This window comes from Prionailurus bengalensis, chromosome A3 (genome assembly GCF_016509475.1).
Source record: "Prionailurus bengalensis isolate Pbe53 chromosome A3, Fcat_Pben_1.1_paternal_pri, whole genome shotgun sequence".
NCBI lineage: Eukaryota > Metazoa > Chordata > Mammalia > Carnivora > Felidae > Prionailurus > Prionailurus bengalensis.
In genome coordinates, this window is record NC_057354.1 from 60,416,297 (window position 1) to 60,444,089 (window position 27,793).

At 36.5% G+C, this 27,793-nt stretch overlaps 1 protein-coding gene across 11 annotated transcripts in view; it reads left to right on the plus strand.

The window, feature by feature from the left end:
• Positions 1-27,793, plus strand: part of REV1 (REV1 DNA directed polymerase) — a 92,994-nt gene that overhangs the window by 55,257 nt on the left and 9,944 nt on the right. For 7 of the 11 annotated variants that reach the window (XM_043603160.1, XM_043603162.1, XM_043603161.1 and 4 more), the window contains 9 exons: positions 482-1,188; positions 3,937-4,044; positions 5,426-5,542; positions 9,986-10,094; positions 14,423-14,551; positions 16,895-17,049; positions 19,457-19,576; positions 24,365-24,585; positions 24,854-25,026. In XM_043603160.1, the coding sequence (XP_043459095.1) occupies positions 482-1,188; positions 3,937-4,044; positions 5,426-5,542; positions 9,986-10,094; positions 14,423-14,551; positions 16,895-17,049; positions 19,457-19,576; positions 24,365-24,585; positions 24,854-25,026 (1,839 nt within the window). Of the gene's footprint in view, positions 1-481; positions 1,189-3,936; positions 4,045-5,425; positions 5,543-7,966; positions 8,126-9,985; positions 10,095-13,797; positions 13,912-14,422; positions 14,552-16,894; positions 17,050-19,456; positions 19,577-24,364; positions 24,586-24,853; positions 25,027-27,793 lie in introns of those variants that run through there. The other 4 variants (XM_043603165.1, XM_043603164.1, XM_043603169.1 and 1 more) reach the window with 3 other exon arrangements.

Here is a 27,793-nt window from a genome sequence, read left to right on the forward strand (position 1 = left end):
GATGCCTTACATAAAACTAAAACTAGGAATATTAATTCAGATAAAGTTTCTTATCCATTTTTATGGGAGTTATTTATGTTAACTCCCATAATTTATTGACTCCCTAGCCAGATACTGTGCTACTGTGGGTATTTAGGGATTACAGGTTCCATTTAAATTTTAGTGGGAAGAATAATTGAAAATAGTTTCTTTTTTCTTCAACCTGAGATTCTTTTGTGTTTCTTCTTTGGGAGTATTTGAAGTTTGAAAAAAGAACAAAACTTAAAAGACTTTATGTTCTAGGATTTTCGTAGTTACCTTGCTACTTTGGTTTAGCTAAGAATTATCTTAGTTGGAAGAGAATATAAAATTTATGGCTTAATTTTTCAATTTTTAGGGGGAGAAATATTGAAGGTGTGCATCACTTAAGACCATGTTTACATTAAAAATTGTTTTAGCCTGAAAGTCACATATCAATTTAAATCTTTTTTTCTGTCTGTAGAAATCACATAATTAAGAAGATTGAGACAGAAAATGAAGTCAAAGTCAATGGAATGAACAGTTGGAATGAAGAAGATGCCAATAATGATTTTAGTTTTGCGGAGCTGGAGCACATCCTTCCAGGAAGGAAACAAAACGGAATTCCGCATCACAGAGACAGCACTGCCATTTTTAATGGACATACTCCTAGCTCTAATGGTGCCTTACAGATGCAGGATTGCTTGGTGCCCATGGGCAACAGTGTTGCCAGCAGGCTTTCTCCAGACTTTGCCCAGGAGGAGGAGCAGGCTGAGAAGAGCAGCACTGACTTCAGAGACTGCATTTTGCATCAGTTGCAACAGAGCACTAGAAACACAGATGCTGTGCGGAATCCACACAGAACTCATTCCTTCTCCTTATCATCTTTGCACAGTAACACTAAGATAAATGGTGCTCACCACTCCGCTGTTCAGGGGCCTTCAAGCACAAAAAGCACTTCAGTACCTGCTCTTATCAAGGCAGCACCTTCAGTGCCATCCAAACCTTCAGATTGCAATTTTATTTCAGACTTCTACTCCCACTCAAGACTGCATCACATATCAATGTGGAAGTGTGAATTGACTGAGTTTGTCAATACCCTACAAAGACAAAGTAGTGGTATCTTTCCAGGAAGGGAAAAGTTAAAAAAAATGAAAACAGGCAGGTCTGCACTTGTTGTAACTGACACAGGTAGATACTTACTAACATTGTTTTCTTAAGAAACAATAGTACTTGACCATTTTGTTCTTAAGGTGTCACTGGTATTCTTATCAGTACTAAGCTCTCATAAAAGTCTTTAGGAATATCGGGGCATGTAAGTTAACAGTAAGTATAGCAGATTATAGAAAGCTTTCTTCCTTATTAAAATATTTTTTACAAATTTAGATTTAAATGTTGGCTAGCTGAATATTTTCAGGTAACTTAAACAGTAACAAGGTTGGGATTCTGAGCATTCATTCCTCATGTAGACCTTGTCAGTTGTTGAAATTTTGAACTGTGTAAAATATAATATGTAATTCTATCCAGCGCTCAAACTCTTGTAAGAATAAATTGGTTTGGTAAGAGTAACTTAATTCTAGAAGCTGGCATCTGAATGACTTTTAAATTATTAAAGAACTGACTTAATAGCTACTGTAATTACAGTGGTAAACTTGTAGTGAGATTAAGTATTTTCACATAATAGTAGATGGGTTAATTGTATTTTGTTTTTTAATACTTTTCTTGTCTTCAAAAGCAAACAAAACCAACAATTACAGACTGTATTTCTATGCAGTCATTACTAATTAGTTTCTGGTTTGAGGTTTTAGATAACTGTTTACAGAATATATGGTTTTGTTTTGTTTTTTAGAGAGATATCTCAGATTATCTCATATTACCTTTTAACTTACAGCATTGGAAACTGAGGTACAGAGAGAAGCTCATGGTTCTGCCCTAGACAGTGATAGAGCTTCTCCCTGTGGGTTTTTTTCTATTATGTTTTGTTGTGTTTGATGTAGTCCTAAATACTTTGTGTTACTTATGAGATATTTCAGAATAATGTTACAGGTATTAGATTATCCATTCATCATCCCTTGGCCTCATATGGTAAAGGTCATTTAATTTTGAAAGCTGCAAAGAATTATTATGAATTAGTTTCATGAATGGAATAAAATGATAAATTTTTATATTGTATGAAAGCATTCAGTAGGTGTTTGGTATATGCATTCTGTACTACTTGAATATTTAAAGCAGTTATTTGGGGTTTATATTATGTTTATATAATATTTATATACAGCAAAATTATAATTGTTAAGATTTATTTTCTAAATCATCTCTTGAGATAATACAGAGGATAGCAAGGAAGTGCATGGCTTGAGTTCAGTAATGTATCCTTAATCCAAATTCTGACTCTGCAGGGCCATGGGCCAGTTCACCTCTCTGGGTCTCAGTTTCCCCTTCACGGTGGAGTGATAGGTGGTCCATGGTGCTCACTTTGTGGGCTTCTGAACTTAAGGGAAGATAACATGAACAAAGGCTTGTTGCCTTGCACATAGTGAGAACTTGGTGCTTTCACACTGCTTTCACAGTCACAATTTGGTAAATGTAGTAGTCTGAACCATTGGGGAGTAAAAATGTAAGGTTTTGGAAGCTTATTCTGAAGACTTAACACCTTCAGTACTAGTATTCTTAAACCTATCAACAGAAAACTTTTTTATGAGATTAGAACTTTTTTTTTTTTTAACGTTTATTTAGTTTTTGAGAGAGACAGAGTGGGAGTGGGGGGGTGGGCAGAGAGAGAGGGAGACACAGAATCCAAAGCAGGTTCTGAGCTGACAGCACAGAACCTGATGCAGCCCGACGCGGGCTTGAACTCATGAACCACGAGGTCATGACCTGAGCCTAAGTCGGACGCCTAACCAACTGAGCCACCCAGGTACCCTGAGATTAGAACTTTTTACAAGCTTGGAGTTCTTATTTCCAAGAATTCTATATTTTAGAGGACTAGGAAAAAGGTCTAAGGATGGAACTGATAAAGAACAAAAGCTCTAGTTGTGGCTGGATTGGTTGCAGTAACCCTGATAAACCAAAATACATAGCTCAGGGTGATTAGAAGGCAGAGTCCTTAGGAGAGGACACTACCCTTTTCTTGAAAGTGGCATATATGCTTCAGAGCTGATTTTTAATAGTGTTTAATGGCTAAAGGAGGAGAATTGTATATATTTACCTACAGATTTATATGTAGGTATTTGTTTTATAGACTTTTGTAAATATATCTAGAGCAACAATGTGATGGTTCCAGGGCTCAAATCAGACTGCCTAGAGTTGAAATCCAGTTCAGCTTCTTCTTACTGGCTGCATAACACAGTCATTAACATAACATAATATTAATCTATCAAATGGACCTAATAAGATTATATATTTCATCATATTGAGAATTTAAATAAATACATGTAAACCTCTTAAAACAGTGCATGACACCTACCAAGCACTCTATACTGGCAGTTTTTACTGTTTTTTTTATCAAGGAATATTTGTAGACTGCATATGGAATACTGATCATCTAAAGTTACTTAGCTCCACGTAACTATATGAAAGTACTTTTATACATTTTAATAAAATATTCACACAGAAATAACTTTAAGTATTTAGACATACTTTGGATGAAAGACTTAATAATTATTACAATATAGATTAGGAAAACATGCTATCTTCATAATTGATTTCAAATTATGTTTGCAAACTAAATTTATATCTCTGGATTATGTTTAGAGCCAAAGAAACTGACGTTTGACCTTGCTTGAAGTGATTGAAATATTCTGTAATAGATACTGTATTTTTTTGAGACTTCATTCAACTTATAGGCACTTAAAGTACAGTTTTTAAAATTAAATAGACCTGATTTTTTTTTTTTATATTAAAAATTAGCTTCAGGTTTGAACATTTTCTTTTTCCTTCTAGGAAATATGTCAGTATTGAGTTCACCCAGGCATCAGAGCTGTATAATGCATGTTGATATGGATTGCTTCTTTGTATCAGTGGGTATACGAAATAGACCAGATCTCAAAGGTCTGTATTCTTGTTCATATTTTAAGAAAACTTGATATTGTTATAAATATATATTCTAAGGGATCATAAAACCTTCAAGAAATATTATTTTCATTTTCCTGGGCAAAATAAATCCCTGCTTCCAAGTTTTCTGACTCAGTTATCAAGAAAGATAAAGGGAAATTAGAAACATTTTGTTCTCCCTGTGGAGGTTAGGTCTTTTAGGGAAGAATACTCCTCTTCAGCTGAAAGATCTCATCTAAGACTAATAAGACTGGTACCTGCATTGGGCATTTTCTATATTTTTACATATTTACTATTACTTGTTATTAAATAGAAATTTTATGGTAGCATCTTCCGCAGTTTGGGTCCATGTGCTTTCTTTCTCTTGGGTAAATAACTTGATTAACTGTTCTGATGATGCTAGTGCACATTCCAACTTTTTGGTTTGAGAATAATTTTGCATTATTGAATATTGCTGAGATAGGCTGTTATCTTTGTTTTAATGGAATTTCAGATATTTGTGAGTAAACCAATACTTTTAAAAACATTTATTCTGGATTTTTCAGTAGTTCTGTCTGTGCTTGAAAGATGTAACTATTAGCATTTTCTTCTGAGAGTCTGTTCTTTTTCAGGAAAGCACAGAAACTGCTGGGTTAACACCAGGGCTTTATTTGTGTCATGAATAGCTACTGCTTCAGCTTTGAAGGGAGTTTAGAATGTTTAAAGAATTGAGTTTAGCCTGATGAGTCACTCTGAGGGTAGTGTTTTTTATCCTCACAACAAATGCATTCAGTAACATATATATGAATGATGCATGCTATTGCTTTAAGAAGTTACAGTTCTTTTGTAACTTAATGCATACACAAGGAAATGATACCTGAAAGATTTTATAACTAAACCAAAAACTGAGGGACTGTATTCTCAAGTTTATTATATAGTAGGTCAGATTGTGGTCCCTTTGCATTTTTTGTTTCTCTTGTTGTAAAATTGAAAGATTGGATGTTACCTTACTTTTCTGATACGAGAAATATAAAAAGTCCAGATGTAGTTGGTTTTCTTACCCTCTCCCACCATTCCAGTTTGAATCTAGGATCTGAGTTGACTCTTCTCTACTGTAAGAAACCAAACAAAAATCATGGGAAAGAAAGTGATAGTGTTTTAACTTGAATAAATGTATCATATTGTCATAAATAGTTTACTTTTTGGAGGGTGTTGAGAAACTTAGATGATTTTTGCATGGTGATTGAGAATGTTTAAAGATACTAGCTCCTTATGGATTAATGTCTAAAGCTAAAGAAAATATGTCATATTTTTAAAACTTTTGAAAATGTTTCCTTTACATATTGCCATGTTAACATTCCTATATTTAGATTTAAAAATAATTTTTTTTTCCTCACAGGAAAACCAGTGGCTGTTACAAGTAACAGAGGCACAGGAAGGGCACCTTTACGTCCTGGCGCTAACCCCCAGTTGGAGTGGCAGTATTACCAGAATAAAATCCTGAAAGGCAAAGCAGGTACAAATGAGCTCTCTTTGAAGTCATAATGCTCCTGTTGAAGACATCTGGATTTTGCTGCTGGTATTGTCATTACAGAAATGAAAGAGTTGAAATAATTAGCTTTTTCATTCAAGGGTTTTAAAGGTGTCAGTGACATCTTAAAGCAAAATCTGCACGCAATACAAATGACTGGTTTATAGTCCTGCTTTGTTGAATTGGATGATGATATTTTCCTGGGATAGAAAAGAATGTTTTATAGGGTGTGATTAGTTTGCTTTGTGTATATTTAGATTGGGATAAAAATAAAATCATGGACATCATTTTGTGGTGGTCTCTAGACTCAAGTTGATTACTAGTTGTTTGGTCACTGATCAACAGTAAAGACACTAAAGATTTGTGTGAGGCTGTGGAATAAGAAATAGTAGGACTTTATTTATTGGAATAAGAAGATAAATACTAGGAATCATTCCCCATATCTTTGTTGAACCTGTTTGAACATTTTCTTGCCTCACTGGCTTTTGAATTTTTTGCTATTAATAAAAATCATAAATTATACTGATCACAGTATTAACATTTTTATGTCTGTTTTTTCCCCCTGAGTAAATTCCCTGAGAAATATTTGATTAGAAATTAAATTCTTTGTCATTGATCAGTTTCCTTTTGAATGTCTGCAAAGCCAAAAGTTTTTAAAAATTAATTTTCCAGAAGAATATTAATCAGAAAGTAGTCAGAAATATACAGTGGAATGGAAGGCAAGCAGTTAAATTTCATCCTGATTATTTCAGGTTCCTAGTTTTCAGTTATAAGAATTTGGGATTATTTTAGAAATGATCTCATAGAAATTAAGGCAGAAGGAAAGCCACTGGACATATCTGAGGAGTTTTTTGGAATTACAGTCTTTTCGTTGGTCATGATTATCTGTTTACATGGTATGAATACAAACGACAATAACTAGAGATAGAACTTTATGCTTCCTGTGTACCTGTATTTTCCAGATTTCCTTTCTCTTGGTTATTTAAATCTTTTAAGAGATTTTTGACATTCCAACATTTTGTGTGTCATAAATAGATCTTGAAGTAGTCAGTATTGAGCTTAAGATTTAGTTGTATTGTGGTATGTGGCAATATGGGTAGTTTCTTAAGTATTGGTAGTATGGTTTTGTGCTAGGTTGGTTTCTAGAAAACAAGTAAGTAGCTTAAGGAAATGCATACTTGTCACATTGGGCAGTCAGTGAAAAACTTACTGAATGAGCGTTGAAAGGAGAAAAAATACCATGGACATACCGTTCAGTAATGTCTGTCAGTTATGCAGTACTCAGTTTCTCTGGTGGGTAGAATCTTGTGTTTGCTACACACATCTGTATTTCAGCAGTCTCTCCCTGGAAGTTTGGCCTTGGCAAGCACACATCCCTTAGGAGTAGCAGAGAACTAGTCCTCTTACATCTTTCCTTCCTTCACAAGTGATCTGACCACACACAGTTTATTAACAGAATACAGTTGTTGCTTACTTAATTATCTTCATCAGTTTAGCCACTGGATTTTCATAACACTGTAATGACCTTTTATAATTCACATCCCCTCCACCTCTACATGTGGGTAGGAAATTGGAAGGTAAATATTAAGAGAAATATTGAAATTTCACTTGACATTGAAAACTGTCAAAAATAGTTTTTCTGTCACTAGAACAGGTGAATATAATACTTTGCATTTTATATTCTTTCTTTAACTTGATGTCATTCACTTTTATGTCCTAAGCCTTTGACCCATTAGGAGCTTACCAAAATATTTGTAACATAAAATGAACAGATTGTTCTTAAAGTTTGGTTGCAACTAACCTTGTACTTAGAACTTGTTTTTTCAGTGCCTTTGTTCTTCTTTCCTTGTTACTCCCTGATCTTTCTTTCTCTGTGTCCTTATAAGACATGACATCAAATTTTAAAATATCGAGGATCTATTTAGGAATTAGAATCTTTGGCTTCTGCACACTAGCTTTTAAAACAAAAAAATCAGTTCTGATTTTTCAGCTTGTAAGTCTAGGCAAAGTATTAGAACAAATAGCATCTTTAGCCTTTTATAGATAGAAACTTTAGTTTCTTATTCGTCATATTAAAAAACTCTTTGTCTAAATACACCAGCATAACCAAGGGCTTTCCATCCATGACTTCCTTTGGAAGCTGCTTCCTGAACAGTACTCAGCAGTGACGCTTCTCATTGAGGGGACCTCATTATTTGGAATCCATTTATACTCAAGATTTTGTGGTTGGGGCCTTTTACCCTTTCCTGGATTCCAGGATGCAGATGTTTTCTTACCCCTTCAACAACTTCAGTGTTCATTCTAAAGAACAACAGTTTTTAAAATCGTTTTAGTCATAGATTTATTCTCAGCGATTTCTTTTTCACAGACTTGGGTCCCGGCCTCTGATTTCTCCAACCGTTCCTCCACATTCTCCATGTGCCCGTCTAGTTTGTCAAGTTTTGATGAGCAGTTCTCTACTTTGCCCTCCAGTGAGGACAGTGTGTCCCTGAATTTCCCTGAATCTCCCTTGAAGCAACTCACTGCGCTCGTGGAGGGATCCCTGCACTCTGCTGCACTGTGGAAAAGGTCAGCCAGCCCAGTGAAGAGAAACCCGAGGTGCTGCCTCTCAGGCAGGGCATTGGGAGCACAGGGAGCACAGACACTGTTCTCACCTCCAGCATGACTTTCCTGTGATTTTCCAGACAAGTATCGTAGATTATTTAACTAGACTTTCAAATAGAAGTCACCTAACTCCCCAACTTTCAAGGCATACATAATCATGGTTATACCTGTGAAAGGCAGCTGGTTGTGGCTCTTCAAGCTTCAGCTCTCTTTGTTGTTGTTGTTGGTTCAGTAGCAGCCTCTCTTGAACTATGATACTGACAATCCTGAAATTTCCTAAAGATTTTCAGCTTAGAATAATGGACTAAGAAAGCTGATAATATTTAGCCTTCTAAGATGCTTCAGAAAAATGGGGAAGTCTGCTCTGCACTCTGTTTTTAATGTATCATAGTATAGCATATGTGTATCATAATGTATCAGAAATCATAGCTTAAATTTTATACTCTGCTGTTTTAATTTTTGAGGCAAGTGGGATTTGAGCCCATTAAGATACCAGTCCTTTCAGTTTGATTTGGGTTTATGCTTTGTGTGTTTGGGTGCCGGAATCCAGAAATACTTATGTGGGTTGCATAGTTGGGTAAAAGATGTTGACAGTTTCTGGAGTCAAATCAGGAAGACTTATTTTGGCCCATAAAGCCAGATACTTTGCCATGTGTTCCTGGGGGTGCTTTAACTTGGCTGATTTTTCATGGAACATTGTGTCTCTGAAATATGCAGAAGAGAAATCCTGGGTTTGCTAGTTATATATTGTACTCAAAATAGGTTTGTCTAGAATTAATTGAAGTGGTATATCTTGGCTTGTTTTACTAACTACTGGTATTTTTGTTCATAATACTAGAACTATGGCTGAGATTGTGTTTCAAGAATATATGTTTTTAAAACATAGTCTTGGAACTTAATATCCCAAGAGACCAAGAACTGAAGTTGTGTTTTAATCTTTCTCAATTGCTAGTGAAGCTAAAGGTGCTAAAGGAGGTAAAATGGCGTGCAGTCAGTACTCTCCTGATAGGTGCTTTTATAATCTTGTGTGAAGCTGTAAATTGGGTTTGGATATTAAAAGATACTAGTGAGTGGTACTGTTTAGGCTAGAGTTGTATTGTGTAAAGCAATTGGTATTCTGATCACACCTGAATGTTTTTAATTGAACATGCATTGTTAAGCCATTGAGTAGAACTTACTGAAAGGTGGGCAGTGTTGTGAAGCTCTTTTACCCGATGTGTGTTCAAAAGAAAAACCTTAAATTTAGGATGAAACCTCTTTCTGGTATGCGACCTACTGAATTGGATCGAATGACTTACAGGAAATTGGTGTTTGTTGAGCATGTTGTTCAGTAGCTTTAAGCTTTGGAGGTAGTTTATTTAGGAAATAGCAAAGAACATTCAGAGAAATGTGTATTTTCCATTAACTTAAGTTTCCCATTACAGAGAGCTGTATAATCCTTTCAAGGCTAAAAGAGGGATTCATCTTCCTGATAACTTTTCATCCTTTTCATCTCAAGAGACTGTTGAAGAATGTTTTATATTTATCTTTTGATATATTGTGTAAAAAAGAAAAAAAACTAAAAAACTCAAAATCTTTACTAAAGTGAACACTTTCAATTTATTACACATTTTTGTCTGACTGCTGATGAAGTATAAATGGAAGCAAACCATTTTAGAGCTATAAGTTTTCTTTTATTAAGTAAGGAGACCAATACCAGTGGATATAACTATTTGGAATTTACTATGCATTTATATATGAAAGGAATGGAAAATACATTTCTTAATGAAAGTTAAGGAAAATGAGTTTCCAATGTATAATCATTAAATTTTATTATTTTTAAAGCAAAGATACCAGATTCATCAATGTGGGAGAATCAAGATTCTGCACAAGCAAATGGGATTGATTCTGTTTTGTCAAAGGCTGAAATTGCCTCTTGTAGTTACGAAGCCAGGTATGTGGAAATTAAGTCTATTGTAATACTTACAGATAGTTAATCATTTTTACAGACTCTTTTGAAGTGGATTCAGACGTGCCAGTCATCCCTGTATTACATGTTATGGAAAGAAATATTTCAAGGCTTAGTCCCTTCAGTTCCTTTTTTCCTTTCACAAATGCTAGATAACTTTAAATAAATACCTTACTTTCCTGATGAATCAGTAGGTCCTACAGTGGAAACCAAAAGAAATTGGGCGTTGTCACTTTCAGACTTTTGAAGGATAGAATTAAAGAATTAGATATTTTTTACTATTCATCTGTTCTGATCACTCCTTTTTATAGCTAAGAAAAATCCCTTGCAATTTAAAACTCGTAATACATAATATTTTCTTAAAACTTTTTGTTAAAACTTGATTGTCTATTAAATTACAAGTAAATAATTGCATATTGGCATACCCAATAATCTCCTCACTTAACATTGCAGACTGTTGTCAACTTGTTAGTACCAACTTTGTGTGTAGGTCTTTATCTTACAGTAACCTTAAACTCTCATTACAATGGGCTCTGTTAGTACAGGAAGAAACAGACATTATGTATGTGTTCCTCACACTTAAATCATTTAAAACTAGAAGGAGTAATAATGATTAATTTCAAAGAGCTGCCTCTTTTTTTTTCTTTCCTGATAACTGAACACTTTCTACCTTTATAACATTTACATATCGTTGGCAAGCGTTAAAGTATTTAACAATTATAAAAACAAAGAGTCCTACATCAGTTATATTTTTCAGTCTTTTTTACTTATGCCTTTGTCATTCGTACTTTTCTTTTTTATTGAGATATAATTGGCATGTAACGTTATATTAGTTGCAGGTGTATAGCATAATGATTTGATATATGTAACATTTTTCAGTCCTAATTAAAAGTTGGGGTTGTTCAAGCAAGTCTAATAGGAACAAAAGATATTTCAACATCATCTAACTGAAATAGTTTAAAATCTTGCCAGTTATTTTATAAAAAGAATACTTAAGAAAACTTTGAAATCAAACATACGTAATTATAAAATATTTTAAATTACTTCCCAATTATGACCTGTGAAACTTTTACTCCTAGACTGACTTTGCCTTTCTTATTGACAGAATTACGTTTTAACCTTTTCATTGTTGATAATGCAGCCCAAGAGTTGAAAATTTACTTTAATAAAAATGATAAGTCAGATACAAATGCATTCTGGATTGTTATATTTTTATTAAGCCAGGCAGTTTAGAGCTGATTTTGTATTGTGCTCAGTAAGTCTGGCTTTTTTCCCCACTGAGTTGTTGGATGATGACTTGTGCCTCTGGTGTCTGGACAGTTGTGTTCACATGTGGAGGGCATGGGGAAGCTCAGGAATACTCTCTTGGTGTTTGAGTTTTGCTCAGGGCTGAAGTGAAAGCCCCACCCTCTCTATTGCTTCTGAAGGGTGTCTCTTCTCATTCAGCACCCCAAGCTGAGTGCTGGTCAGAGGGTAGCAAGGCTGCCTCGGGGGTAAAAGTGTTTCCTGTTCCTGATGGCTTTGGACACAAGTAGCCACAGCTGTAGGAGGAGCTCTAGGAGCTCTAGGCTTCTTTTGGTGTTTGGATGTTGCAGTCGTATTGCATCAAAGATAGTGATTGTCAAGCTGAATGTATTACAGAATAATTGGTGTTATGATAATATGGTCCAAATACTATGCAGCAAGCCAGTGAGGTGGTAATTGTTTAAGGAGAAACATAAGTGATGAAAATGAATTTGAGTATAAGTTGGGGGAAGAAAAACCCATAAGAGTGGGGTTTTATCTCTTATTGTGATTTTCCTTTTGTAGAAAGCTGTTGATAGAAAGTCTCTAGAAAACAATTCTTGGATACCCTTTTCTTGTCCAATAATTATATTTTCCTTAGGTGAGAAGATTTGTTAAAAATTTCTCACATTTGCATCAGAGAAATGTTTTTAGGGTTGGAGTAGGGACTGGATATAGGGATGGGCCTCCCAGTTTTATCCATTGTTGAGTTTCCAAAAGACACAGACTAATAATGAGGTCAGGAAAGGATGGTATGTACACATGAGGGTAGAAATTATGGAAAGGTAGAATGTATATACAAAGGCTAGAATATACATTACTGTTAGTAATTTTACTCATACTTAAGAAAGAGCAAGATTTATACATAAGTGAGAAGGTAGATGTATGGATGAATAGGAAGTGATCTATGAATATCCAAGAATCACATATTTTTTAAGATCAATCATTTTTAAATCTCTGTTTTCATGCACTTTTGTAAGGACGCTTTACTGTTCTTATAGTGATGTGGATACCTATTAGCATATTGAATGGGCAGTGACATACATGTGCAGTGTAAACCTGCAAATAAACAATTTTTGTGGCACACACTGATAAAGTATTGGTAGTTTATTCTCTGTGGGATCTAGTTGACAGGAAAGATAAACCACTTGTAGTGAAGGGTCACTATAATGTTTTGTATTTGCCTTTACTCATTTATTTTATATGAAACAAATCCACTTTCCCAACTACCAACTCAAGAGAATTTTGCTTCCTTCCCTTAGTTATGGGAACCCTCTTAGGCACCCTTAGGTTTTCCTTTTTTGTTTGTAACTTCCCTAGTGTTTAGTGGCTCCTAAACATTTCTCTCCAAGATGTATATGTGCACAAGTACATAAATAGATGTCTTTTGTTTTGCTAATAAGTAACATATCCCTGAAAATTTTTGAATAAGTGAAAAAATAGGAAAATACAATTATTGTAAATATAAGAATACAGTATATAGCAGTTATGTAACACATTCTTTCAATAATGAATAATTACCTTTAATTTGTAAGCTTAGCTTTTGCATGCTGAACCTACACATGTAGCATTATTGAAAATGTCTTAAACTGTATGTGTTTGTATATAGACTTCAAAACTTTTACACACACACACACACACACACACACACACACACACACCACACGTCCTTGCTTTACTAAACAAGATCCATTGACTATGATCTATTATTTGGTGGGTGAGTGTAGGGAGGGTAATCCTTGTGAACGTCATGGGGTCTGTTTTGTTTACCATGTTTTACCTACCACCTCGCAAAATACCTCAGACATAAATTTTTGTTGAATGAATGAGAAAATTTTCGTTGCCATACTGTTTGTCAGTCAGCACTTCTTTTACTGTCATTTTTCCTTCCTATTAGATACTTCTCGTCTACTAGGAGCTTTGAAGTCAGATAATTTATTACTGTTTTTGTGTCCATCAGAAATGCATATGATTTTGCATTTACTTCTGAGTAGCTTGGAGGATTCTTTTCCTTCTTGGCTTTCGGTGGTGTGAGATGGGGAGGGTGCCAGAGATTTCTGAGTACCTGAAGTATAGTATTTGTATATTGTTTCTCAAAACAGGGCACACTACCATGCTGAGTAAGCACTTAGTAAATATTTATTGAAAAAATGTATAGAATAACTGATGTATTTACACAGGAGTATGTAATCTGGTGAAACAGTGCTTATTATTTTGCTTGTGTTTTTATTTTAGTATTTTTTCTTGGTTTCATTACTGAGTGGTAAAATGGAATTTTACTAATTATATATAATTCCATAATTACAGTTTTGTGCTGAATGCTCCAAATATTAAAGGTAATGTGGGGCATTGAGACACGCAAAAGATTTAAAATTTACCATTTTCAATTAGGTCCCTCAAAGTTCTGGAACCCTGGCTCCTGCCCAGAGTGATGTCCTACCATATACAATGCTGTTGGCATCTCAACCACTGTGGAGCCACTTCAGGAGCATGGAATTGGTCAATTGGGAATTGGGTGGTAATAGGATGAGTACATTTTGTCTGTTTGTCACATAGCACTGTTTTGTGTAGTTCTTTCGTTTATATTCTTTGTCTTTGGGGGATGAACCCTGGCCAAACCGTGCCATGTGTTAGGGGAAGAAAACCTCTTTTTGACAGCACATTCCTGCTCTGTGGTGGTTGTGATATCACCAGCATATGGCATGCTGGCATCTCTGCAAAGGGGCCAGAGGTCTGAGTCTTAGGAGAAATCTTCAGATACAGACAAGAGCCAAACCTGGTCTTTTAATAACATATTTTGGCACATTTACACATGTCATTTACACTAATCAGTCAATTGTGCATTTTTCCTTTGGGGGGGAACAAACTTGAAGTTTTCTTAATGCTTGTTGTTTATCCCTAATGAGAACTGAGTTAAACGAAAAGTATATATTACTGGCATGGGGACATACTGTCAACATTTGATATTTGATTTTGCATTTGAAAGTTATTCCTAGTATAACATTCATTGTGTTTTATTCTTTCTCTAGACAAGTTGGCATTAAGAATGGAATGTTTTTTGGGCAAGCTAAACAACTTTGTCCTAATCTTCAAGCTGTTCCATATGATTTTCATGCATATAAGGAAGTTGCACGAACAATGTATGAAACATTGGCAAGGTACAGCATATACCACAGTCACTTTCATGTCTGTTCTTTCACTTCTTATATTTAATAATGAAGAGAATCCAGCTTTCTTTAGGGTTGGCAGGGTCATATTTGCTAGACTCTTAACCTCTTTCAGTGTCCCATTCCTCAGCAATTCCAATAATCAGTAGCTCAATCTTAAGGGACATGTTTGCACTGCTCAAACTGTTCAGGTGCTTCCTGATATAGGTATAAACGGGTTCTCTGCCTGCATAACTTTAGTTAAGTGGCTCTCGTTTTCTTCCCTTGGAACCCAGACAGATGAAAGATTGGCATTTTTTAACCTAATTATAGTTTCGTTTATGATTAGATAAATGGGTTAACAAGTGGAGACTCTAAAACCATTTATCTTCTAAAATCATTAACCCAGACAGATGAAAGATTGGCATTTTTTAACCTGGTTTTTTTCTTTTATTATGTTTGAATTATAGTTTCGTTTATGATTAGATAAATGGGTTAACAAGTGGAGACTCTAAAACCATTTATCTTCTAAAATCATTAGGTATGCCAAAAGTTAGTTTTTAAGTTTTTAGTATAGTTTCAGGGTGGTTGATTAGTTGGCTTGAGAAAAGAAGGTTAATTTTTAGTTGTAGTGTAGGTATATTTAATATTAATTCAAAACTCAAAATTTAAAATAAATATATTGCAGGCCATGTATGGTCTGAAGCAGCAGTCAGCATATTTTTTTCTATAAAGGGCTAGAAAAGGTCTGTCCCAGCTCCTCAACTGTGAAAGCAGCCACAGACAGAAGTATTAGTGAATGGGCATGGCTGTATTATCGATTTACCAAAACTATCTGGACAGTAGGCCAAGGTCTGTTGACCTTTGGAGTATATTAATGTTCTAAGAGATCCTTCTTGTACCTCTGTCTTCACCTCTTCCTCTCCTTTGTTACGCATTATTTTGAATATCTATTTATTATCTATTAAATGCAAACAGTTGTTGATGGTGCTGGTCCTACAGAGAGGAATGAGATTCAATCTCTGTTTGATCAAGAGAGAGAAAATAAAAGGAACAGATGATGGTATCTGGCATTAGTTTGTGGGTCTGAGTGCTGAATGATAAGCCATTTATAATCACAGCTGTCCTTAAGATCCCACATATGGGAATGTTGGTGTTCCCAAGTTTTTAAATCCTGTTCCAGAGCTGGGGTCAATAGAAGCATCCAAATAAGGGCTGAGAATGGATGACTGAGCTGGGTAGTGGTACAACTATGTTTTGAGTATCAAGGCATTCAAGCAACTGTCAGCCTGAATCTCACATCAGGAGGATTTGAGAGAGAGCCATGACACATACTAGTCCTGAGATAATTTTAGTTTGTGCAGACATTGTCAGTGACATGTGGCTTTGCTATGGGAAAAAATTCAGTGGTGTTCTCCTTTCACTCTTTGGAAATCCTGCCTCGGCGTCATATTCTCCATGTTTCAAGTTAGCTTTCACTCTGAAGCAAAATTCGTCAGATCAGGTACACCCTTCTGCTCTTACCTTTATTTAAGTGTAAACAAAACACTCATTTCTTAAATGAATACAGATATTCAATATTCATTAACCTGATTTGTAACCTGCAGTAAGATGTGGGTGAGATGAGGCATAGTATACCTTATCATGTAGATGATTAAAGACACATTTTTGACCTCGAGGCCTTTCCAGTTGCCTTACATTTGTGGTCCACATATTTGATTAGCTTTGGAGCCACATGACAACTCTGCTTTTCTTTTCCTCTTCTGTAGCTAATTAAAACAAGGCCTTTGTGTAGATCATAACCAAAACCCAAAGTATTTCTACATTCAGGGAATGTCATGTGTTCTTTTAGACAGGTATTTGGGGTGATTGACCTTTATATCCTATCCTATATCCCTATCCCAGGTCTGCTACAATGAAAAGTATTTAATTATGGTGTTTTTGTTTAGGAAATCATCAGTTACTTAATTTGATTTGTGTAATTTTTCTGTCAGTTTGGGATTCTGATAAACCATGTTTGAAAATATTTTAGATGTTCTGACAGTTCTAATTCACCCACTAATTTTTAGATGTTCAGAGTTTTACAGTATAGAGAAACTGGAATAATAATTTCTGTTGTATTTTTGGTAGTTATAGGAAATGAGAAAATACTAATTCGTTTTAGAGTTAAAAGTTAGGTGACTAAATAGTGGTACTTGGGTCAGTTTAATTAAAATGCTAATACTGTTTAGCATTTTAAGTCTTATTAGGAAATGAGAAGAAAGATGCCATAGGAAGGCTGGACTTGGTGCAACATTAGTGTCTACTAGATGGCAGGCTGCGCCTAGTTCACTGCCTTTGCTCTTTTGTTGATAGCTACACACATAACATCGAAGCTGTGAGTTGTGATGAAGCACTGGTAGACATCACTGAGATCCTTGCAGAGACCAGACTTACTCCTGATGAATTTGCAAATGCTGTCCGCATGGAAATCAAAGACCAGACCAAATGTGCTGCCTCTGTTGGAATTGGTTAGTGTACAGCTTATCTCATATGATTCATTTTACTCAAAGTATTGTTTTGTGATCACTGAATATCGTTTAATATTTAAGAGTGATTTTTTTTTTTTTTTTTTAGATTTTGGTGTTTTTTTTTTTTTTTATCATACCACATAGGCCCCTGAGTTCTAAAACTGTTCTTAGTATCACTCATATTTGTGTAATATGTGAGATAAAAGTGTTAGAAACATAAGTCAGTGATTGATAATATCTTTCAGATAAACAAGTTGGAATATTTTAGTTTTTCAAAAAATGGGGAGAATGAATTCAATATTTGTAAACATACTCTTTAAAAAACACTTTCTTAATGTGTGTTAAAAAACACATACTCTTTTTTAACACTTCCTGAGAGGAGGAGGGGGCATGCCACACCACACAGGGCCACATGGAGAAGCCCCCAGTTTTGGTCAGGAGGCAGAAGCAGGGTGAGAGGAAATCCTAGGCCAGAGCCTATATTGGGGTTTCTGTGGGAAAAGCTGGACAGAGCAGAGCAAACAGCCTTGAATTGGCTACTGTGGATAATCCTGTGGTTTTAGGGCTATATGCAGAGATCTCTAGTCCCCTGGTACCTTGGCCCTGGGATGATTTAGGGGAGGAAAACACTGTTTTTGTGTGTGAGCTTGATGAGATGGTTGGGGGTGGCTGGCTTGCATATGAGAGATGTTGATAGGTGTTGATATGACAGCTGTTTGCTGTCCTTAGGAACCAGCTACCCCTCTCCCCAGCCAGCAAGATTTTAAAGGTGTCAGAACATGGTATCATAAGATACAGAAAATAAAAAACATGATTAATACATTCATAGCATTCTTCCTGTTACTAGCTGGCCTACCTTTATCCTCCCATGTTTGGCCCGCAGATCCTTCTCAATATTCATTTAGGGCTTATTTTCTGTATTCCAGTATCTGGCATGGGTTTTGTTTGTTTTAACTTGTACTTCTTTCTAATTTACAGGTGTGACAATGTGAGTACAGTACATTCTTTTAAGTTTAAGCACATAATTAAAACAAAAATCCCACATGATACTTCCATTCCTCAGCCCCCTCTCCACAACTCACCACTTTTATCGTTTTAGTATGACTTTGCAGAACTTTTTCTCTTAATGAATATCTACATATCTACCCTAGGAAAACCCATAGTTGTTATATAAGTCTTCCATAAGACTGAGGCATATCCTTTTTATAAGTCTTCCATAAATTCTGGAGATTTTATTATTTACATAGCAATTTACCTGACACCCTCCTCTCACAGACCCCTGATACCATCTCTGTCCCTGGTAGCCTTTTCCTCTGCTCTGCATTACTTCTCCATGTCCATACCACACCTGGGACCTCACTGTCACTATCTTTGTTTTCAAGATGCTCATACCCTCAGTTTCTCCTGCACATGGCTTTTTTTTTTTTAATTAAATATAGTTTGTTGTCAAATTGGTTTCCATACAACACCCAGTGCTCATCCCAACAGGTGCCCTCTTCAATGTCCATCACCCACTTTCCCTTCTCCCCCACCCCCATCAACCCTCAGTTTGTTCTCAGTATTTTAGAGTCTCTTATGGTTTGCCTCCCTCCCTTTCTGTAACTTTTTGTTTTTTCCCCTTCTCCTCCCCCATGGTTCTTTGTTAAGTTTCTCAGGATCCACATATGACTTAAAACATGTGGTATCTGTCTTTCTCTGCCTTACTTATTTCACTTAGCATAACACTCTCCAGTTCCATCCATGTTGCTACAAATGGCCATATTTTATTCTTTCTCATTGTCAAGTAGTATTCCATTGTATATATAAACCACATCTTCTTTATCCATTTGTCAGTTGATGGGCATTTAGGCTCTTTCCATAATTTGGCTATTGTTGAAAGTGCTGCTATAAACATTGGGGTAGAAGTGCCCCTATCCTGCACTTCTATATATATAGTGAGACTATATATAGTGAGACTTCGGGTTCCTTGGGTTCCCTCCCCCCGCCTCTCCCTGCCCCCATAACCCCCCTTCCAATAGCACTCCTTTGGCTTTATTTCCCTGCCTAGCCTGGATGCATTGGTTGGTGGGATGATCTGATTTCTGATCATTGCCTTCAGTGCCTGTAAACTTCCAATCATAAGATTAGGACTATTTTTTCTGTTCCTTTACCAGGGGTAGGAGGTGTTGAAATGACACTCAGTTGGGAACAAAGGGAAACCCCTGTCCAATAACCATATGGATTATAATCTGTCATATTTAACAAAATTCTGCCAGTTTTGTACTGTGTTTGAAGTGATCAGAATTGAAAATTGTTTTTCATTGTTTTTGAAAGAAATTGGATAGGTAATTTGTCTGTAGATGTCTTTTTTTAAGAAATTTAAAAATAATTATGAATATTTCTTGAACATTTTTTTTTAACTTTATAGGTTCTAATATTCTTCTTGCTAGAATGGCAACTAGAAAAGCAAAACCAGATGGGCAGTACCACCTAAAACCAGAAGAAGTAGATGATTTTATCAGAGGTCAGCTAGTTAGTAATCTACCAGGTAAATACAGATCTGTGCTTTTTAACTTTCATTTATTGTAAACATTTATTAGTGCTTTTCATAGTTTTGGAACATAATTCTTTTCCAAAACATGATTATATATTTTTTTATCCATGATTGAGTGCCATGAAAACTAGAATTTGAAATTCTGCAATGAGTAATTCCTTACCAGGACCTGCATGTTACCTTTTACTTCTGTTTCTCACATCTTTTAGTTTAAGTATTTCTCAAGTGACAAGATCAGGGGGATGCTAAGAAGTCATTTTAAATATGATGAAATTGACGTTTCACCCCTTAAATAAATCATAATTGAAATTGTGTACTTCTAGGCCAAATACAAAGTTTGAGAATCGATACCCCTATTTATAAAATTATACTGCTGCACTTGTGACAGGTTTCTGAGTTTAGTAAGAAAAGTAGAAAATTACGAATCATATTAGGAGGAGTAAAGCCTAAAGATGAAGTGTTATGTTTTGCTAACTCAGAGGTTGAAGTAAAATGTCCATCTCCACCTTTCTCTGCTAAGGGCCAGGATATTTAGTTATTTTATATTTTTGTGTGGTTACTGTGTGGCTAACAATCCTAGCATGTAAAAATCTTTCCATAGACAAATCATCAAATATAATTATAACTGAAAAACAGTTGCCCTTTTGAGGCCTGGAATAGATCTAATTTTTTTTGTGTGTAGGACAATTCCGGTGGGGCTCAAAACCATGAACTGTAAGATCATGATCTGAGCTGAAATCAAGGGTCAGATGCTTAACCGACTGAGCCACCCAGGCGCCCCAGTAGATAGATACCTCTTTCTAAGAAATGTCTCTAGGGGAAGTGTCAGACTCTTGATCTTAGCTCAGGTCTTGATCTCAGGGTCATAAGTTCAAGCCCTTTGTTAGGCTCCATGCTGGATTTGAAGCCTACTTAGGAAAAAAAAAAAAAGGGAGTTTAAGCTTTTTTTATTAGCCATCTCTATTAGTTTGCTAAGGCTACCATAACAAGATACCACAGACTGCATGGCTTAAGTAACAGAAACTTATTTTCTCAGGATTCTGGGGGATAGAAGTCCAAGATTGAGTTGTCAGCAGGGTGGTTTCTTCTGAGGCCTCTCTCCTTGGCTTGTAGACTGACCATCTTCTCCCTGTGTTGTCACATGGTCTTTTTTCTTTATGCGTCTGTGTCCTAACCTTTTGTTACAGGGACACCAGTCATGCTGGATTAGGACCCACTTGTATATGACCTTATTACTGCAATTACCTCTTTCAAGTTCCTGTCTCTAATTATAGTCACATTCTGAGGTATTGAGTGTTAGAAGGAGACACAGTTCAGTCTATCACACCATCTTCTTTAAACTGAATCATTTTTGTTAGTTTTGTTTGTTTGGGGTTTTTTGTTTTCTTTTGTTTGTTTGTTTATTTTTGCAAGAAATAGAGTTTTTAGTTCCTGAAACTGGCAGTCTTCCCTCTCACTTCCTTTTGTTTCCTGGCCAGAGGGACTTTATTTCTTGAAGGGCAAGTTTTTGAAGTTCCATGTCCTGGTTGAATTCTTACGCACAGCATTGAATTTCCTAGGGGATGTCTGAAATATAGTCAGGGGTGGCAAGATTGGCTCCCTCTGGCAAGCCATCTTCCCATGTGGCCTCCTGTCTTCAAAACCAGGTTGTATCCGCCCAAAATTCTTCATGTGATTTCCATGTGTCTATCAACTTTTAGCAAATTCCCAAATTCTTAATCAGATAAATTTAGAACATTTCAGGTATGCAAAATGTCACTTTGCTGTTGTTATGCCTGTCTTGAAGATGGCGTTATAATCATCTTTTTTCCAAAGTGTGCTCCACAGAATACAGGCTGTTCCTTTAAAAAAAGATTTCACATGTGTGTGGGTACCATCCCTGGTGGAGACACACATAGTAAAAGTTGAGAATTGTTGCAGTAACCATATTTTTGTTAGGAAGCAGTCATTTCCCAAAGATATTTGAGGATGAATAGATAGTGTCTATTAACATCTTGTGGAAAATATGATATTTAATATGATAGCTCTCTGGCCAATAACCAGAAGAAACTCAGGATGAATGAACACACTTCCCCCATTGTCCTCTGCAAGCTCTTTTTGGCCCTCTGTGCCCATAAATGTATACATGGCACACAGTTGTCTAGCACAATATATACAATTACTGTAGCTACCTCAGAAAGAGAAAACACACTGCCAATAAGTTTATGTTTTAGGGGACTCTACAGAAAAATGATTATATGTTACACTAACATTACCTAATGAGACCTGTTTTATTTAATTAAAGAAAGGATTGTCCTCAACAGCTATTTGAATACAATAGCCACTTCTTTGAGTTCTTTGGATCTTTGCAAGGCTTTTCACCTTATGTGTGCGCCCTTAACTGAAGGACCTGCTGCACCTGGGTTTGAGCACCCAGCCTGCGGTTGCCATCTCTTCATGCCATTCTTAGAGAAATACCATGAACATGTAGGTGTACATAAAGATGTGCACTGTTCTGATACGGGAACCAGTAACTAAGTGAAGCTAGGAAGATTTAAGATTTAATTAATTATAGTCAAATAAAATTCATTTCCTCGTCTGCACTAGTCACATTTCAGTGCTTAATAGCCACATGTGGCAAGTGCCTACTGGATTAGACAGCACAGATAACATTTTCATCATCACAAAAAGTTCTCCTAAACAGTGTTAATTTAGATGGTGAAAACTTTATTCTTCTATGGCACTGTCAGTGCCAAGTCTGGATGCCAGGGGAAGAGATATTACTGGCTGTTTTTAATCTAGAATAATAGTTATGCTTCAAGGACAGATAACAAGTCTTTGTCCCAGTGGCTGGACCGGGAGCTTCCACATCTCTTTTTTTTTTTTTTTTTTTTTTTTTTTTTTTTTTAACTCTTCTCACTTGGTTCTAGGCTAGCATATTTTCTTTCACTTTCCTTTCTAGGTGGCTGCACTCAGTTTGAGCCTCAAGACCCTATTACTTTGTCCTTAGAGGTGTCTCCTTTCCTTTCAAATACATGATGCAGTCAGTTAAACTAGCAGTCCTCTTAGGGTTTTGGTGCTGATTAATTTTTCCTCCTCACGCAGTATGGTAGGGGTTAGAGGTGGGCTGCCGCCCCCACATGCTTCTCTCTCCTGTTCAACTTCAGGGACATTCCATTTCATTAGGTAAGCTTGCAACAGACTGGGTCTTTTGTTTTTCCCTAGAGGGACAGTGTACTTAGATTAGGTTGACTGTAGTTAATTTGGTGATATTTAATATGATAGCTTTTCTTTTGTACCTACTGGCTAATAATCTGTTCTGCTGTATTGAAGATACTGTTCAGAAACAATAGGTTTTCCCACTGCCACACCCCAGCACACATAGAATTAATCCAGGATTATTGCCTCTTGCTGATTTTGCAAGTCAGAACATATCAACAACTCTCCAGTTCTCCGAGGGAACACGAATAGTGTGTCATGTGTGACTTTGGCCAGTTTAGTGTCTTTCTTGAGTTTCTCCTCCCCATCATGAAAAATACTCAGATAGGTTTCACTTAGAATTTCACCTTTTTGTGAATGATACTCCTCTGGTAGATTTTGTTGTTGTTAAAGCTGACTCTGGTATTCTTTCTTGTTCTCTGTTCTTACTTGAACTTTAAAATGGCACTGATGGGAGGCAGCACCCTTAACACCTTTCATCTAACTTCAGGAGGGAATAACTTTTCCCACCTCCATGGCCATAGATCTCTTGTAAAGTTGGCAGCCTCCTAACCCTGGTAACTGCTTCAAAGAAGTTCTCCTGGCAGAGCCTGGACTAGACCAGTTGTCCTTCTTCCAAAGACCATTGAGAGAATAGACACTGGAAGAATGATAATCAAGTAATGAGCAGAACATAGCAGACTTCACTCTGAGCTCTCCACCAAGCTCCTACAGAAGACCAGAAACAGTCTTTTTCTCATTGGTGGAAATTACTGATTTGATGGTGCAGAGCCATCGTGACAAGAATTTTAGTTTCCTAGGTTACTCTTAAATATCTCTCTTAGATATGTGTACCTTTGTTAAGATCTTGGGCAAATTGAGAGTGACAACTCATCAGTATCCTCCAGGTGAGGCTCAGACCTTGCATCTGGAAGAGAAGGAGACAGGGACTGTGCTGCATGCAGGAGAGCTGAGACCTTTTCAGGGAGATCGTCTTTGTTGACAGAAGAAATCTATCTTGTCCCCGCTGCCACTTTGTTTGCTTAGGAACCTTCATCCCCAGGTCACTTTGTCCAGTATGACAGCAATAATGTTTGTAGTTTTGGACCTACGTTGAAGGTTCTCGTTTTAGTTTTCATTCATAGCAAGTGAGGCTGAAAGTGTCGAGAGGTTTGGCTGTCACAGAAATCATGGTAGAATTCCTAACACTTGGAGTCCCGCTAGGTCATACCGTAGGTCATACTGTAGACCTGTTTAAATAGGTCTGTAACTTCATTCGTTGATTCTGTAAATAGGAAATCCTAATATTACTCAGTAATAAAGATAGCATTCCTTTGAGAACTTAGCTAGTTACACATATTTGAGAAGGTTCACCTATATGTAGAAGTCAGATTGAGAAGTAGTTTCTAGAAATACCTTTACTAGCAGTTGCACTAAAAAATTCTTGAATCTTTGAGATGCTTCAATTATGTCACTTAAAAATTTTAAGAGAAATTATTTTAAACTAGTTTTTTGGGTGAATAATAGTTAGTTCTTTAACATTGCTGAATTGTTTTTAATGGTTTATGTGCAGAATTATAGAACTATACATATCTCCTTTTCTAGGAGTTGGACGTTCAATGGAATCCAAGTTGACATCTTTGGGAATTAAAACTTGTGGAGACTTGCAGTATATGACAATGGCAAAACTCCAAAAAGAATTTGGTCCCAAAACAGGTCAGATGCTTTATAGGTTCTGCCGTGGTTTGGATGATAGACCAGTTCGAACTGAAAAGGAAAGAAAATCTATTTCAGCTGAGATCAACTATGGAATAAGGTTTACCCAGGTACTGATCTCTTAACGAGTTTTATCCATTTACTCTTATCTCTTCACATAGTCCCCCTCTCCAACTAGTCCGTAGACTCTTGATGCTTGAAGTGAAGACTTTACACTCTTGCTGCTTCCGTGGCTTGCAGAATATTTGTTTTTAACAGACATTTATTTAGCAGGATATAAAGAGTATATATGTTTGGTTTTGAAAGTGAAAATACTTGAGAATTATTTGGTATGTAGGAAGATAACATGGGAGATCTGCTGTGTTTGTCTCTCCATAGCCAAAAGAAGCAGAAGCTTTTCTTCTGAATCTCTCAGAAGAAATTCAGCGACGACTTGAAGCTGCTGGCATGAAGGGTAAACGCCTGATGCTCAAGATCATGATACGAAAGCCTGGGGCCCCTGTAGAAACTGCAAAATTTGGAGGCCATGGAATTTGTGATAATATCACCAGGTAAGCTTATTTAAAAGAGTTTGGATAATTGATATTTTGGTGCAGGTTATTACAATTAATAGAAAATGAAGAAAACCAAGGAAGAGTATGAATAAAGATCTCTGAATTCAGAGGATATCTGGTACTCTGCAGCGCTGGGCCTCAGCCCAAGGCCATTGCAGCTGTGTCACTGCCCTCAGGTTTGGCTACTCACATGCACCTGTGTGCCTGACCTTCTGCAGGGTCTTCAGGCTGTTGACTTCAGTGCACGGACAGAAGGAAAGGGAAAAGCTAAGACCTGCCACTGTGGCAACAGTTGTGACAGGGTCTTGGAGGGGTGAGGGTCAGTACAGTGATTCAGAAAGTGATTTTAATGAGACATTTTCTTTGTTTAGGGAGGTGTAGTTTCTGTGTCTGAAATGATTATTGTAGTCTCTCCAAACTGGTAGAAAGCATTTAAAACCCCCTTTTATTAAATATGAGGGCCACTAATATAAAACTTCCTGTGAAGTTTGTGACAAATATGAAAATACCTAATTTTGTGTGCCATTTTGTTAACACATGGTACACTATATTTTATCTGTCAGATCAACCAAAGCCTTGAGACTTCTGACCCTGAAAGCCACACATAAGGAATTGTTAAAAAAAAAAAAAAAAAGGTTAAGGGTTAGTTCATGCCTGCCATAGAAATTATGTTTGCGTGTATAGTGATGTTGCCACAAGTCACAAGAGGACTGCCCTCCATTACAGGCAGATTCTAGCTTTATCATTCATGCATTTGTTCACCATGAAAACAGGGGTTATAAATTGTACTTTAAACAACACGTTTATAAAATACCTTTTTAGGTAGTTGGTAATCTTTATTATATTTAACTATTTTTTTTAATGTTTATTATTTTGAGAGAGAGAGCACAAGCGGGGCAGGGGCAGAGAGAGAGAGAGAGAGAGAAAGGGGGAATCCCAAGCAGGCCCTGCACTGTCAGCACAGAGCTTGACGTAGGACGGGAACTCAAACCGTGAGATCATGACCTGAGCCAAAACCAAGAGTTGGGTGCTTAACTAACTGAGCCACCAAGGCGCTCCTGTATTTAACCTATTTTAATAAACATTTTGATGTATCCGTATTTTAAATGCTGTATTAGTTAAATACAGTGTTAGTGGTCTTTTCTATAACAAGTTGGTTATGAGGCCCTAACTGTGGAATAGAGTGATCTTTTTACACATGGTTTCTATGAGAAAATCAGATCTAGTTTATTAATACCTTTCTTGGGAATGCAACCTAGAACTTGCTTTGTACAAGGTACATGAAAAGGATCATCCAAAAACTAATTTTTCTTTAGAAAGAGAACTGGCAGTAGAGTGTCCTTTTGTCATGTATGCATTTTTAAATGTCTTAGCATTGTATATTTTGGTGCATCAGCAGTACCTGGGGGCTCACTCTGTCTAATTTTAGTAAGAAAATCAGCCTTCATTTAATCCTTTTTGGAGAATCCAGGTACTCCAAAAATATAATTATAACAGTAAGAAAAACTAGAATTAATTATACTGAACCCCCTGCCCCCCCAGTTGAAGGATAATATTCAGCCTTTTTTGTAAGCACATACCTCCTTGCTGTTGTTAGTATTTGTTCCGTTTTTGTTCTGAACTTAAAAAGTTTTATTATGAAAATTTTAAACATATTTAAAAGTAGAAATAGTAGAACTATTATGAACCCATTACCTGATCTCAACAGTTGCTGTCAGCTCCTCTGATACCATCCTTCCTCCCCTTCTCCCAGTGATTTTGAAGTGAATTTCCTATACAGTCTTGTTTCTTCCATAGGTATCTCAGTGTTTGTCTCTAACAAGATGAGGACTCTTTGTTTGGTGACCACAGGACAGTTCAAAACCTACTGTGTAGAGGCACCTAGGTGGGTGGCTCAGTCGGTTAAGCGTCCGACTTTGGCTCAGGTCACAATCTCACGGTTTGTCGTTTTGAGCCCCACATCAGGCTCTTTGCTAATAGCTCAGAGCCTGGAGGCTGATTCAGATTCTGTGTCTCCCTGTCTCTCTGCCCTTCCCCTGCTCGTCCTCTCTCTCTCTCTCCCTCCCTCCCTCCCTTCCACTCTCAAAAATAAACATTTAAAAAAAATTGGGGGGCGGGGGCCCTGAGTGGCTCAGTCGGTTAAGCATCTGACTTCACCTCAGGTCATGATCTCACAGTTTGTGAGTTCAAGCTCAGAGCCTGAAGCCAGCTTCTGATTTTGTCTCCCTCTCTCTCTCTGCCCCTCCACTGCTCATGCTGTCTCTCTGTCTCTCTCAAAAATAAACATTTAAAAAAAAAATTAAAAAAAATTTTTTTAATGTTAAAAAAAAAAAAAAAACCTGTGTATAAAATGTACATTTTGCTGTGCCCTTAAAATACTAACTTTGGATAAGATGATAATGAAAAAGAACACATGATGAATCAGAACAAGTGTAATTTTATAAATGTTACCAAAATGCAGATCGGTTATAAACCATTAACTTAAACTTAACATTTTGGTAGTGTTCTAACTGCCCGAGGAAGGCTTTAGGTGTGGGATTATGAAATATTATAACACTGACCTTGTATTTCCTCTAATTCAGGGGTTGATACACTCTTTCCTGTGGGCCATATCCATCCTTGGGCCTGTTTTTATGTGGTCTTTGTGAGCCAAGAATGATTTTTACATGAAAGTTTGTAAAGAGTGAAGACCATGTGAGAGGAACCATGAAGCACAGGCGATTCATTCTCTGGTTCTTTACAGAAACAGGCTGTGGGCGCCTGC